The 15,242-nt window shown below is 39.3% G+C and overlaps 1 protein-coding gene across 1 annotated transcript in view; it reads left to right on the forward strand.

Annotated features, from left to right (window-relative positions):
- Positions 1–13,851, forward strand: part of DNAH3 (dynein axonemal heavy chain 3) — a 55,716-nt gene extending 41,865 nt beyond the window's left edge. Inside the window, exons 51-63 of the mRNA XM_017813458.1 lie at positions 5–221; positions 1,127–1,309; positions 2,188–2,386; positions 3,309–5,450; positions 6,387–6,612; positions 6,940–7,184; positions 8,575–8,691; positions 9,296–9,450; positions 10,220–10,387; positions 11,490–11,632; positions 12,122–12,326; positions 12,879–13,016; positions 13,200–13,851. Coding sequence (XP_017668947.1) covers positions 5–221; positions 1,127–1,309; positions 2,188–2,386; positions 3,309–5,450; positions 6,387–6,612; positions 6,940–7,184; positions 8,575–8,691; positions 9,296–9,450; positions 10,220–10,387; positions 11,490–11,632; positions 12,122–12,326; positions 12,879–13,016; positions 13,200–13,553 — 4,492 coding nt within the window. The 3' untranslated portion in view covers positions 13,554–13,851. The remainder of the gene's footprint in view (positions 1–4; positions 222–1,126; positions 1,310–2,187; positions 2,387–3,308; positions 5,451–6,386; positions 6,613–6,939; positions 7,185–8,574; positions 8,692–9,295; positions 9,451–10,219; positions 10,388–11,489; positions 11,633–12,121; positions 12,327–12,878; positions 13,017–13,199) is intronic.
- Positions 13,852–15,242: the final 1,391 nt, after the last annotated feature.

Raw genomic sequence — 15,242 nt, forward strand, 5'->3', positions numbered from 1 at the left:
CTAGGGTTGTGTCACTGTGCAAATATTTCCAAGAAAGTGTGAGGGAACTCTCTGTCAGCTACTACGCGACACTGCGAAGACACAACTACGTGACACCAACTTCCTACGTTGAATTGATTCTTACTTTTAAGAGTCTGCTGAATAAAAAAAGGGAAGAAGTTGACATGATGAGGACTCGTTATCTTGTGGGACTTGAAAAACTTGATTTTGCATCTTTACAAGTAAGTTTCAGATGAAAATGCTGAATATGTGCCGTATGCATCCTTAGGTATGGGGTCTGTCTGGTTAAAACTTACAAAAATAATACTAAGTAAATTTGCTCTTCACTGTGTTCATGATGGTATTAATAGTTTTCTATAGAAAGCCAGCAGGAAAAGTTAGATTACTGCTTAGCCACTTTAAGAAATTGTGATCTTTAAGTTTGAATTATAGCTCTTAATAGAATAACCCTTATAAATTTCATCATTTTCTCAAAACCTTATATGGAGAATCCATAGCACAGCATCTTAGTGCCTGATACCCTTTTCAAAATAGGGGAGAAATTGAAGAATGTTGTAAGACAATAATAAACATTAATTCCTGAGTAGATTCCTAGGAAGAAGTTGATCAGTTCCAGATAAATAACCCACTTTTCCAACCCATGTGATCCAGGGATTGATCTTTCCAAGATGCAAAGTAAAAGGGCTTCCAGATACTTTTTGAAGGAAGAACATTCAGTTTGCAGCTGTTGCTGTCGCCAACTCTTGTTTCCTTCCAGGTTTCTTTTGGATTTTGTTTTCCACATGTGCAGTAATGGATTATTTGGGGATTTCACAAACTGAAACTGACTGTGAGGAATAAATAGAATTAATCCATTTATTTCTCATTATTGAAATGAAGTGGATCTTAAAAAAGCAAGTGTATTGCATAGATGATGATAAAAATACATTTAAAAATCTATTCAGTTAAATAAAACAGCTCTTAGTAAAAATAAACTGGAGAACTATTAATAATTCTTTAGATCAAATGTCCCTTTTTAGATTGTATTAATATAGTGTCTTCTGATCTTTCTTCCTAAGACATCATGATGTGAAATGCAGGCAATGTTTACACAGATCTTTTCTTGACTTCCTGTTACATTCATCAGGTTGCAGAGATGCAGAAAGAACTGACTGCCCTTCAGCCTGAACTGATTGAAACTTCTGCTGAAACAGAAAAAATGATGGTCAAGATTGAAAAGGAAACAGTTGAAGTAGATGCAATAAAGGAAGTCGTGTCAGCAGATGAAAAAGAGGCCAATGATGCAGCTGCTGTTGCCCAAGGCATTAAGGTAGAGAACTGGGGCCTGAGCCTGGAGCTGGATGGGTTCTGAATAAATGGGAGCTGTGTGATGTGTTAATGGGCTGAGCCAGTTCTTAAAGTAACAAAGTTGCAAGAGATGACTAATGACATGTTCCTAATACAAACAGGGTAAATTTTGGCTGTTTGGAGAATGACTGCATCTCACAGTGCTGCATAGCTTCCCTTTCTAGTCCACATTCCAAAAGCTGTAGAGCTCTTGCTTCTCTACTAATATATCCTCATTTTCAACAGATTGAATAATGAGTTTATACTGTCTCCAGGCCCAAAGACAGTTCATTTAGAGTGAGCTGAGGTAATTTGGCACAGTGCTGTAGGGAGCTCTGTTAAGCATAATTTTAGAGATAATGCCATAGCCAGATGTCTATAACAGAATTTCCTGTGGGAAGCTCCAGGATTCCTCATTTTTTTTTATAACTAATTGGAAATGTCAGTGATAGATAAGACAGATAACTACTGAGATCTGAGTATAAGATAAAGAATTTAAGCTACATCCATTTTTCACCTGATGAGCGCTGTAAGATTTAACTAAGAACAACTGTATCTAACCTTTATTTTAATTCTTATTGCCAGACCAGAGAGACAGTTATCTTGAAAGCTTGTCTGGCTTTTTCAGCTATCCATTCAGTTTATGGAAGTTACTGATTTCTCTACAAACCTTCTCCCTTTAAACCGTGCAGTCAAATTGTTGAAAGTAGTTTTCTCTCCAAGAAACACAATGTTGTGAAGAATCTCTTTATTGGGTACTTAACAAGAGAGAAGGTTCTCTGGGGCTGTGTGGGGTAATCAGGCTGCAGACCTGGTATTGGATGAAGCTTTACAGGTTTCTGCCCAATGTCTGCCCCACAGGATGAATGTGAAGCAGACCTTGCTGAGGCCCTGCCAGCTCTGGCTGCAGCACAGGCAGCTCTTGATACCCTGAATCCTTCAGACATCTCTCTTGTGAAATCCATGCAGAATCCACCTGGTCCTGTTAAGCTCGTCATGGAGAGTATCTGTATCATGAGGTCAACTAAACCAGAGAGAAAACCTGACCCAAGTGGCAGTGGTAATGATGTGGCTTTTGTTATCCCTGCACTAGGAATGAGTGGGGTACTGCTGTGGTGTGCTGGTGAAGTGCTTCTGGTGTGAATGCAGCCACGTGCACATGCACTCAAAGTGCATTTTGGCAAGCAGTGATTTACAAGTACACTGAATAGCTAAGGCTGCTTTGGCCATGGTCACATACTGCCCTGGCTCAACACTGTTGTACAGGCTTTATAAATATGATCCCAGTCACCAGCACAGAGTCATCTCTTCAACTTGCTTTGACCCAGTCTTGAGTTTTGCATTGCCTGGAGGAACTCAGGGAGCTGGAGATGTGCTGTGCACCACTCACCTCCATTTCTCCCTGTAATTCCTGCTTCCAGACTATCAGTTATGCTGGGAGGCAGAATTCTAGTTATACCCCTGCCATAGGTAATGACTCTAACAAGCTTTTTATGTGTAGTTTATGTTGCTATTGTGAGATTGCACAGAATTTGTAAGGTGAGAAAGAGACCTTTTTCTTTCACTTTTCTTCTACCTTATACCTTTACAGTTCAACTCTTCATAACTGAAAAATAAGAATTCTATAAATGCCTTTCATCCAAAACTGTCTTATCTAGGTTAGGAAGAAATACTTTCACATAGTTACTGATTTATCTAATAGACTATGCTAAGAAAGACTATATAGTAATTTGTTTCCCTTAATGTGCTTGGTTGATTTAGAATTAATATGCAATTAATAAATATTACATTGGTTAGTGATGCTGAAGTTCCTGTCTGAATCCCTTTAGGTAGTGATTTTCCCAAACTATTTAACAGTCTTTGCATAGTAAAATTCCATTGCAAAATCATTGATGTTAATTCTTCATATTATGTTTCTAAGTATTCTATTCAGTCTGAACGTGCATGTACTAAGCCTGATTTTAGTCTCATTTGCAATATAGGTAAAATGATTGAAGACTACTGGGGGCCAGCTAAAAAAATTCTTTCAGATATCAAGTTCCTTGAGAAATTACAGAAATACGACAAGGATAATATTCCCCCCGCTATAATGAAGAGAATCAGAGAGAAGTTCATTGGTCACGCAGATTTTCAGCCAGATGTCGTAAAAAACGTCTCATCTGCCTGTGAAGGACTTTGCAAGTGGGTGCGAGCCATGGAGGTGTACGACCGTGTTCAGAAGGTGGTCGCCCCAAAGCGTGAACGTTTGAAAGGGGCAGAAGAAGTACTGGAGGTTCAAATGCAGAAGTTAAGAGTGAAACAAGCAGCACTGAAGGAGGTAGTTGATCGCCTTCAGGCTTTGCAAGATGAGTTTGACAAAATGAATAACAAGAAGAAAGAACTAGAAGATAATATTGAACGCTGTTCCCAAAAGCTCGTGAGGGCTGAGCAGCTGATTAGTGGTCTGGGTGGAGAGAAAGAGAGGTGGACAGAAGCTGCACGATTGTTAGGAATTCGGTACACGGACCTCGTAGGAGATGTGCTGTTATCATCGGGAACTGTGGCATATTTGGGAGCCTTTACTGTCGATTACCGCCTCAAGTGCCAACAGCAGTGGCAGGTTCTGTGCAGTGAGAAGAACATCCCGTGCTCCAGTGATTTTAGCTTAAGTAACACGTTAGGGGATCCCGTCAAAATCCGGGCGTGGCAGATTGCTGGATTGCCAGTTGATTCTTTTTCCGTTGACAATGGTATAATTGTTTCCAACTCAAGAAGATGGGCTTTGATGATAGATCCCCAAAGGCAAGCTAACAAGTGGATAAAAAATATGGAGAAAACTAACAAGCTGTCAGTTATCAAATTATCTGACACACATTATGTGAGGACATTAGAAACTTCTATTCAGCTTGGAACACCAGTCTTGCTAGAAAATATTGGTGAAGAGCTAGATGCTTTCATAGAACCCATTTTATTGAAACAAACATTTAAACAACAAGGAGTAGAATACATGAAATTAGGGGAAAATATAATTGAATATTCAAGAGACTTCAGGTTTTACATGACAACCCACTTAAGAAATCCTCATTATTATCCTGAGGTGGCTGTGAAAGTTTGTCTACTCAATTTCATGATTACACCTTTGGGTCTTCAGGACCAGCTTCTTGGAATTGTAGCTGCAAAGGAAAAACCTGAGCTAGAAGAAAAGAAAAATCAACTCATCATAGAAAGCGCAGCCAACAAGAAACAACTAAAAGAAATAGAAGATAAAATCCTGGAGGTCCTTTCCCATTCAGAAGGAAACATCTTAGAAGATGAAACAGCAATTAAAATTTTGTCTTCATCCAAAGAGTTATCTGAAGAAATCTCTGAAAAGCAAAAAATTTCCTCTTTAACTGAGCAGGAAATAGATTCTACTCGAATGGGGTATAAGCCAGTTGCTGTTCATTCAGCTGTTGTCTTCTTCTGCATCTCTGACATGGCAAACATTGAGCCTATGTACCAATATTCATTGGTTTGGTTCATTAACTTGTATGTTCAGTCTATTGCTAAAAGCAAAAAGAGTGGAAATCTAGAACAGAGAATTAAAAATATAACCGATCATTTCACAGTAAGCATCTATAACAATGTCTGTCGTTCACTGTTTGAAAAGGATAAGGTGTTATTCTCCTTCCTTCTGACAGTAGGCATTATGAAGGGAAAAGGCCAAATAGATGATGAGGTTTGGCGTTTCCTGCTGACAGGAGGTGTTGCTCTCGACAATCCTCACCCCAATCCGGCTCCAGATTGGCTGTCTAACAAATCATGGGCTGAGCTCGTCCGTGCATCTTGCCTGACAAACCTCCAGGGACTTATGGAACACATAAGAGACAATTTTTCCAAGTGGAAGCCAATCTATGACTCTGTCAAACCCCACGAAGAAGCCTTCCCAGATGCGTGGAGCAGACTGACGGGGTTGGATCGCATGGTTATTCTCAGATGTTTGCGACCCGACAAAATTATCCCGGCAGTGCAGATGTTCATTGTGGAAAATATGGGAAGGACATTTATTGAACCACCCACATTTGATCTTGGGAGAAGTTACAGTGATTCAAATTGTTGTGCCCCTTTGATTTTTATATTATCACCAGGTGCTGATCCTATGGCAGGTGAGATTGGTATTAAAAATATCTTTTTTTATCTGGTTAAATGTCACTGAGTATGAATAAACTGACAATAGGCCCCTTCATTTGATCCTTAAAGTGTCTTTATAGTACAATACAGCAATGATGGAATATCAAACATTTGCATCTGCCCATATATAAACAATGATAATAAATTTGTTAGAGAGTGGGATGAATGTAGTGGTGATGAAATGTCTCAGTGTCTGAGCTGCAGTTTAGGGATCTACCAGATTGTAGCATCCAGACCAGTTTATAATTTATACTTTAATTACAATTCTTTCAGTGGGTGTTGAAGGCTTGCCCCACTCTTTGTTGCAACCCCTCCTCCAGAAAATTTCTTCCCTCTTGGTTACTAATTAAATGGTGTATATGGTCACACTTGAAACACATTTGTTAAGTGTCCTTTAAAGTATAACCACCCAGTTTATTTTTAAATCTGGTTTTCTGCCATAAGAATTGTAATATGGAGCCATACCATAAGGATGTATTTCCAGAAGGTACTAGTTTTGCTAGCAAAGCCGGAGGGCTATTTTTAACCAGATCTAATTTTCAGCTCAACCCCCATAAACAATTGTACCCAGGCAACAGGGAGAGTCAAGAGCCATAGTGCAGGCTGGAACTGAACTCTTGGGGCCAAGGGAGAGGACAGCCATTGCCATTTAACCTGCCTAGTTTTTGCTTTGAGGTTTTTTTTTGTAATACCTTATACCCCTAAATTTTAGTACATGCCTCAGAAACAGACTGATACAGCATTTGATACTACTTCTGGGTTGTTGAGGTGGTTTTGTTTGGGTTTCTTTAATTACGATATGTGTTGACTTTTGTCCCTTTATTTTCATTCTAAAAATGATTAATAGAACATATTTTACTTTCTAATAGACTTTGTCTTTGTTTGCATGTATGAAACACTTGCCATCATAGGTTTACTAAAATTTGCTGATGATGTCAGCATGGGAAGTACAAGCATTCAGACCGTTTCGCTTGGACAGGGCCAGGGCCCAATAGCAGCAAAAATGATTTACCAGGCTATTACTGATGGAACCTGGGTAGTGCTGCAAAACTGCCATCTTGCAACTAGCTGGATGCCTGCCTTGGAAAAAATCTGTGAGGAAGTTATAGTGCCTGAGAATACCAATGAAAAGTTCAGGTAGGAGTTTCAGTGTTTTGCACATTTTAATGGGAGTATTTCTTGTTTGCTGAGGACACTACAAAAAAGAAATTAAACTACTTTTGTGTGAATGACTAAGAATATAATTGATATTGTTTATGTGTAGCGATAAAATAAAGATCCATAATTAAATGTCATCTTTTCTACCTGTCCAATATAATCTACTTCATGCCTGCATTTCAGAACAGAGTTAGATGTTATCATTCTAGTTAAGCAAATAGTAGAACTTTGTCTTCTATCATCAACACGCAGGATTTGTCAGTATTAACGATTTTTTGGTAATGTGCTTTTTGAACTTCTTTTTAGGTTGTGGTTAACAAGTTATCCATCAGAAAAGTTTCCTGTTAGTATCCTCCAGAATGGCATTAAAATGACGAATGAGCCCCCGAAAGGTGTTCGAGTGAACCTGCTCCGATCGTACCTGAATGACCCCATCTCCGACCCCGTGTTCTTTGGCAGCTGCCAAAAGCCAGTGATGTGGCAAAAACTTCTGTTTGGCCTTTGCTTTTTTCATGCTGTTGTACAGGAAAGGAGAAACTTTGGCCCACTGGGTAAGGTTTAGATTATTTTGCAGTTTGTTTCAAAAAAGATTAGTGGAGTTGAAATGCATTGTTGGGGTCTCTCTGTAAGAAGGCAGTATTGTTAGCAGTGTTACAAGAGTGCAACCTGCATTGCACAGAATGTAATGAAGTTTAAAAGTTGTTATTTGCAGGAATTCTTTTTCAGGCAAAGCTACTCTTGAAGCTACTAAAAGTATTACCCAGGGGAGAACCAGAAAGTACCGTTTTTCCAAAAATTACATTAAATTATAGTTTACTAAATTATCAATTTATTACTGTAGTTTTCACTAACAATCAAATCCAGTTCCAGTTTTAAATTTTTGTAAGGAAAAATGTGCCTTCTTCAATTCTGCTTTTGTTATTACGTTATGCATACTTTGTTTTATTGAAGTCAGTGCATATATTTACTCAGTGTGAAACAAATTTATGTAGCTGCAATGTGTTGTTCATAAGACAGCAATGAAAAGAGGTGTATCATGAGATTCGTCTTCAGCTTTTTCTGTAATCTTGACACATGTGGAAAACTCTATAGAATTCTGCACGACAAATAGAACTTATGGAATTATAGATTCCATTTTTATAACACTATAAAGTTTATGCTCTCCACTGGTGCACATGAAGTTCTCAGTCTTCCAGCTGAGTCTGTCTTCCTCATAACAGGTTGCTGTTATTATTTTGACTGAAAGCCACTGTCATTATTTTAATAGGCAGCTGTTTAAATAAACACTAAACTGCCAGTATGAAGACACTCATATATTGCTATGAAGTAAAAATAGAATTTTTGAAAGTGACAAAGAGGCCATTTTCAAAAGCAACATCTACTGCTTAATGGGACCAGCTATCTGGGGGAAGAAGGATAGTTGGGGCAATAGCCCTATTTTTGGTTTGCACTAGGGTATAGGTTTTCTGAAGGATTCTCTTACCTGGAGTATGTTCCTGTTTGCTTGTTTGTTTTATTGCACTGTTACTCTGAATGTCATACACAAATAGTATTAATAGATGGGCAGTTTGATGAAAAATTGGAATCAATAAATGAATTAAAACTCCTGTTTTCATTGTGTCCAGATAGCAACAGATTAACTGAAAGTACCAAGCCAGTAAAATATCATTTTCAGGAGAGTGTGATGTCAAAATGCCTATGTTTGTTTATGTTTTAATTACATAGAATGATGATAATAGTGCCTTAGGATACAGTATTGTTATGGAGTCCTGTTGTCCCTTGTGCAGTACACAGCCTGGTATTCCAGGACTCTTCTAGGTATGTCTGGCAGGTGGTATCTTCAGCTCTGTGGTAGCAGTGTGGTACCAATACCATCATCTCCTGAGCCCAGCTGTCAGTGCAGTGTACCACTGCCCTGTGTATCTTTTCTCAATTGAACAGGCTGGAATATTCCATATGAGTTCAACGAATCTGACCTCAGAATAAGTATGCAGCAGATCCAGATGTTTCTGAACGAATATGAAGAAATCCCATTTGAAGCTCTGACCTATCTAACAGGTACATGCACTACATCCTCTCCTGTGTTGACTTTGCTGGGCACTTTCAGCTGGTACAGTGCCAAACTCGTGAGTTCCTGACAAATCGAGTGGATTCCACTCAGGTTTATTTTCTTTGCCCTCCACATACAATTGGTTGTTATTGGTGGATGCTGGAGTTGAACTGTCCTTGGAGTTGGATTCCAAACCCTCAGTTGCTGTTTTGACTTGTATATAGGTAGAAGAATTACTAATGGCCCAGCAAACCTCCTGGTCTTTGCTTCATATACATCAAATAAAAATGTCGATGGCCTCTGATTCACCTTTGCTGATCAATGTGAGCCTGACACAGTAAACTTTGGCAGTTTACCAGAGGATGTGATAATAGTCATGAGTTTTAAAACAGGAGGTGTTGAGCTGTGTAAATAACTTGGTTGCTGTGGCTATTCAGAAAGATAAGATGCTTTTTGGCACATCCTTTGTCAGCCTTGTCATTCCTTATTTTTGTTAATAGATCTGGAGCTTTGGAGCTTCAGTTTACCAGACTTTCACATTATTGCAAAACAGTTTTTATTTGTTCATTTAGTTTCAGTTTTTTTGTCCTTGTTTTCTTTGTCCTTTCCCAGGGGAGTGTAACTATGGAGGTAGAGTGACAGATGATAAAGACAGGCGTCTTCTCCTGTCCCTTCTGTCCATAGTCTATAACAAGGATATAGAGCAGGACAAATACATGCTCTCAGCTGGAGGTGACTACTACATACCACCACATGGCCCATATGAGGTGAGAAGAAAATAGGTGTAAATTCTCTCTGAATTTTTGGGAAGGAACTTACCTACACTATACTTTGATATGCCGAATACAACAAATTGAAAATAAACCCCATAAGATCACAAAGCCAGGCCAGAACGTATCTAATGTATGAAATATGAATCTGGTATTTAATATCTACCACACCCCAATGGGGACATAGTGACCATCTAATATACTGCCATTTGTTGATGCAAAGAGCCACACCTGTGCAGGTTTCCAGTACAGTCCTAGATAGTCAATAGGAAGCTACAGGAATTCATAGGGTACTTCTGTACCCTCTTGCACCACTTTTGCCTTGAAAGCAGTGGTCAGGAGGAAGAGATGGAATGACAGGTATATACTCAGTTTTCATCCCCTTTTTCCCTTTTAACAACTGCAGAAAGATAACAAATGTGCTCAAATCCCACCTATTTGTGTAGCCCACAGTTGTAGGGGTGACACATACAGCATCCTACCCTGTTCTGTGACTGCTGCCAGCACTCCTTGGATATTTCTAATGTACTTTCCTTTTTCTTGCCACTTACATGAGGGTGGTAATAACAAATCCTCCATGAGTCTCTGAATCACTCAAAACTTTTATATTTATCTCTGTGGATTGTGTAAGTCAGTCCCTGGATATGTTTAACAGGGAACTACTGTGTTTGGTTGTAAATGGGAAGGTTCTGTCCAAGTTGGATATACCAAGTGTTTATGAATTTTGCATTGTGTGATGTCTGGTATCTGAATGTTTGCTTTACAGTCTTACATTGAATACATACGAAGTTTGCCAATTATAACACACCCTGAAGTGTTTGGACTTCATGAAAATGCAGACATCACCAAGGATAACCAGGAGACTAACCAACTTTTCCATGGAGTGCTCCTGACTTTGCCTAGGCAAGCAGGGGGAGGTGGCAAGTCCCCTCAGGTAACTGGGGAAGAAAGATGAACTTGCACTCTGGAAAGGTGCCCTTTCCTGTCATCTCTAGGCAATTGTTAAACTATGATGTTTAATTCCAGTCTGCAAATTCTAATGATGGAAATTCATGCACTGCCTGACTTCATCCAGCACTGGTTATATGACCATCCCTGCTATTCTCACTAGGGAACAGAGTCCAGAGTGCCAGGAAATTAGATCAAGTCATTCAGCCATCAGGCAAGGCGTATAAGCCCACTGGAGGCAGAAGTTGTCTTCCTGGTGAAGTCTGTGCTACAATGTCTGTTATTACTTATTGAATGCTGGGTTTTTGAGATGTGATTTTTTGCTTCCCCTTTGCTGCTTCACTTTCTACAGACCCAAACACGTCACTGTGTTTGAGGCTTATGTGGCACAAAGGGGGGGGCAGTTTGACAGATTGGACACAGACCTCCCTGTCATCCTTCCCTCTGTGGGACTTGGTTGTGAAAGTGCTGGGAATTTCTTCATCATGTCCTGGCAGCTCAAGCCAAATCCATGCCCCTTTGAGATATAGATAAATGACATTTCAAGCCTCTCAGATTTGACATCCTATAGTTTATACACAAGTGGATTCTTGAAAAGTGGAATTAATGGAGCCTCATATCTGCAGGGTTGTCTAATGACAATGTTCTCTGATGTCTAATAGCTGTAAGTGAAGCTTCTTTCCTGGCTGGGGTATTCGTGTGGTCTTCCCATCATTTCCCCTGTGCTGCATGCTTTGTCTTTTCCTTCATTGTGGCAGTAATAGGATTATACTTGTCTGCCCTTCTGCCAATTTCCTTAGAAGTCACATAAAACCTTTTTGCAAATAAAACCAAAATTGCTAACAAATTTAAATGTATTGAGAAGGAAAAAGGAGCCGGCAGGTACATGTGGAGACTGGCAGACAGGATAATGCTCAAAACAAATAAGAGCATGTAAGCACTATATCTCTAGAAAAATGGACTAAAATAGCTATGTGGTTGTGCAGAAAAAAATACAAAATCTATAGTATTTTGTGGAATTTATTCAATAAAAATATGGGGGGTAGAAAAAGGAATATTCCTTATTCACTGCAAACTTGTGATTTCAGGAAATTGTTGAAGATTTGGCACAGGACATCCTATCCAAATTACCAAGTAGCTATGACATGGAAGAGGTTATGAAGGCATACCCAGTACTTTATGAAGAGTCCATGAATACAGTTCTCAGGCAAGAACTAATTCGATTTAACAGGTAAGGCTCAGTGTTTTGTGTAGTACTGCTAATACCGAAATATGCTTGTGTTCATCAGTACAGGCCTTAAACAGTTGTAAGCCTTTTACAAGACAGTTTTTTTAACATGTTATATTCTGCTTTGGGTGAATCTTTTAAAAAGACTTGAAAGCTGCAGCTGATTACCTGAATATAGAAACTGTACATGTATTCTTGGGAGTATGAACTTAAATCAGATTTGAGCTTGTTGTGTCAAGGTAAGGCAGCCTACTTTGTCAGTGATAGCCAGGCCCCAATATTCACAGCACACTATGTCAGTGTTACAAGCTTTAAACCTCTGGCCCCTAATTTTCCTTGTTTAGAGTGGAAGTTTTCATTGTCTTTTATTTCTCTGTGTGTGTTTTTTCTTTGTTTGCTTTTCTAAAGTTAAGTAAATGTTGTGATAACTACAGGTGAGAGAAGGAATTTCTGACAGGACATTGACGACAATTTCTTTGTTTCAATCTGAAGGCTGACTGAAGTTGTTCGGAGCAGCCTCATTAATATAGGCAAAGCCATTAAAGGCCAAGTGTTGATGTCTTCTGAACTCGAAGATGTTTTCAACAGCATGCTAGTGGGAAAAGTGCCATCAATGTGGGCTGCCAAATCCTATCCATCACTGAAGCCACTGGGAAGTTACGTGTCCGATCTCCTCTGTCGTTTGGTCTTCTTCCAGGTATGCTGAGCTGGACTGACAGGGTGGTGTAGTTAAAAGCTGAGTGGGTACAATGTGTATCAGTGCTGTCCTCACTCAGCAGTACTCTGAGAGCTCCAGGTTGTGAACTACTCACACATACACTGCATTAAAAGCACTGGAATTAGCTGGGCAATTGCTCAGCAGGGTGAGTTGGGAGTATAATCCAGTTGGGTGCTAATCCAGTGCTGCTTTTGATAGTTCCCATTTTTCTATTTCTAGAAGATTCATTTTAATTAGCTTTGATGTCTTAACAACTTCCCTGCTCAAAGGGAACTGGGTGTGAGAATGCTTTGGAAACAGTGCATAGCAGGCACTATTAAATTTTATATATGTGACTGTAAATCTCTTCTCTTTCAATTTGAATAAAAAGTGACACTACTTCCAGACACTTTTTGAACAGCTGTTTTGTTCTGAACTCACCCTTCCATTATTTGTCTTGCTCTCATAGCACATCCCTCTTCTGGTGAATTGGCACAGTGAAGACACAACTGTACTTTTTTTCTTACATTTGTTTTTTCTCTCCATATTCAGGATTGGGTCAACAATGGGCCGCCCACAGTCTTTTGGCTCTCAGGATTCTTCTTCACTCAGTCTTTTTTGACCGGTGTTTTACAAAACTATGCCAGAAAATACACCATCCCAATCGACCACATTGGATTTGAATTTGAGGTAAGAAAAATGTAGAAGAATTTTGGTTTTCTTGAACAGCTTGAAACATGTTATAGGGCAGCAAGAAATAGAGTTTTCAGATGAAAAGAGATTTTATTTAAAGGAGAAATTTCAGACCATCACTTACAGGATTTAATATGCTACAGGTAAAACCAAAATAAAGCAATGGTTTAATCATTTTAGGTGATGAAGGAGGAGCACACAATGGAGAAAATGCCACAAGATGGGGCTTATGTGAGAGGCCTTTTTTTAGAAGGTGCACGATGGGATAGAGAATCCTCATTAATTGGAGAATCACTACCAAAAATCCTTTATGATCCTTTGCCCATAATCTGGCTGAAACCTGGAGAAAGTTCCAAATTTCTTCATATGAACATCTATTCGTGCCCTGTATACAAGACAAGCGCAAGAAGAGGTGTCTTATCCACCACTGGCCACTCAACCAACTATGTTCTCTCCATTGAACTCCCTTCAGACAAGCCCCAAAAACACTGGATAAATCGAGGTGTGGCAGCTCTGTGCCAGCTGGATGACTGAGAGGATCCAACTCAAAACACATTTTGTTATTGTAAAGATACACTTTACTCCTCAATGGCTGCATGGTTTGTTTTTTTTATGAAATTGGGCCTAAAGAGTTTTGATGCTGATTTTAATGGGAATCTACTTCACAACTCCTGCAAATAAGACTCTGTGGATTTGCCAGCCACTCCTGTGTCTCAGGAGTATGTAGGGCAAGGAGGGAGGAGGTGAGAATATTCTGTTGTCAACATATAAAATCATGAACTGCCAGAGCTATATCATAAAACTATAGTCATTCCTCAATGATGTGTCTCAGAATTTCCATGGAAAACGTCTAGACAGCACATGTATGGGGAGCCTGCCATTTCTCAGAACAGTATGCTTGTCTCATAATTTTTTAACTCTTTTTTTTTTTTTTTTTAAATTTCATTATGATTTACCTGCATATCCCAGGTACCTGACAAAAGGAACTGTTTCCTTTCTCCCATAGTCTCACTTTACTTCCTTCCAGCCAGCAGCCAAGCCCCACACAGCCACTAATTACCCCCACAGCAATCAGGGAGAGAATTGGAAGGGTAAAAGGGAGAGAACTCTTGAGTTGAGATAAAGGCAGTTAAATAGGAAAATCAAAAGCCATGCACACATGCAAAGCAAAAAAAAAAGGAATCGATTCGCTGCTTCCCATGGGCAGGCAGGTGTTCAGCCACTGAGCCCTGCTCAGCAATAAGAAAAACATTTCTATATTATCAATCCTGTGTTCAGCACAAATCCAAAACACAGCTCCATGCCAGCCACTGTGAGGAAAATTAACTCTATCCCAGCCAAACCCAGCACACTTCCTCATCCTGCTCACTTGCATGTTGGGCTAATGACCGCCTGAAATTTTGTACTTGTTTAAGCCCTTTCATCAGAGAAGCTCAAAGTAGCTTGCAAGCATTAATTAAAAATAAAATAGCCTGAGCATCTTCAAAGAGCTGTACAGTCATTAACTAAACCCCACAGCATGCCAAGAAGGTTCTAAAGATGCATCATTAGACTTGTTGTGTACATGGTACAAGAGAAACACAAAGATCAAGGCAGACATTTAAGAAAACACAAACTGCATAAATATCCACTAAATTGGGGTCATGTACTTTTTTCATTGCCCAGATTGTAGCGTTTTAATGACTTGCTCAAGGCCTCACAAAGTCAGAGATGCAGCTATCATTCAGCAATTCCCAGTATCCTGCTACAAGCATTAAGGGATGCTGCTACAACTCTTTAAAACATAAAGTTCTTGTCATAGGAATTTATCTGCTGTGTTGTGCTTAGCTGTGACAGGTGACAACAGTGTTCATTATTGTTTTATTAACCATTGGCTTGTTTTATACAGATATTCATAAAATAGTAACTGTTAAGAATGGTAAGCCAGGAGTGTTGAGGGTATGTTGTGCAGTGCTGCTCTGCACAGAGATGCACACAGGTAAACACACACACACAGGTAAACAGTATCTTCATGGAGCACATTTGATGCCTCATTAACAGTACAGTGTGCAGGTGCATCATTATTGTTACATGGTGACCAAGGCAAAGATGTCAGGCCAGTTCACTTCATGGATGTTTGTTTTAATGAAAGGGACAGAGATGTGCAGGTGTTTCAAATTACTGACAGGAAGCAACTACTCTTAACAAATTAGACTAAATGATATTTGGCACTTATAGCAAAAC

This window comes from Lepidothrix coronata, unplaced genomic scaffold (genome assembly GCF_001604755.1).
Source record: "Lepidothrix coronata isolate B3197 unplaced genomic scaffold, Lepidothrix_coronata-1.0 Scaffold41, whole genome shotgun sequence".
In the NCBI taxonomy this organism is placed as follows: Eukaryota; Metazoa; Chordata; class Aves; order Passeriformes; family Pipridae; genus Lepidothrix; species Lepidothrix coronata.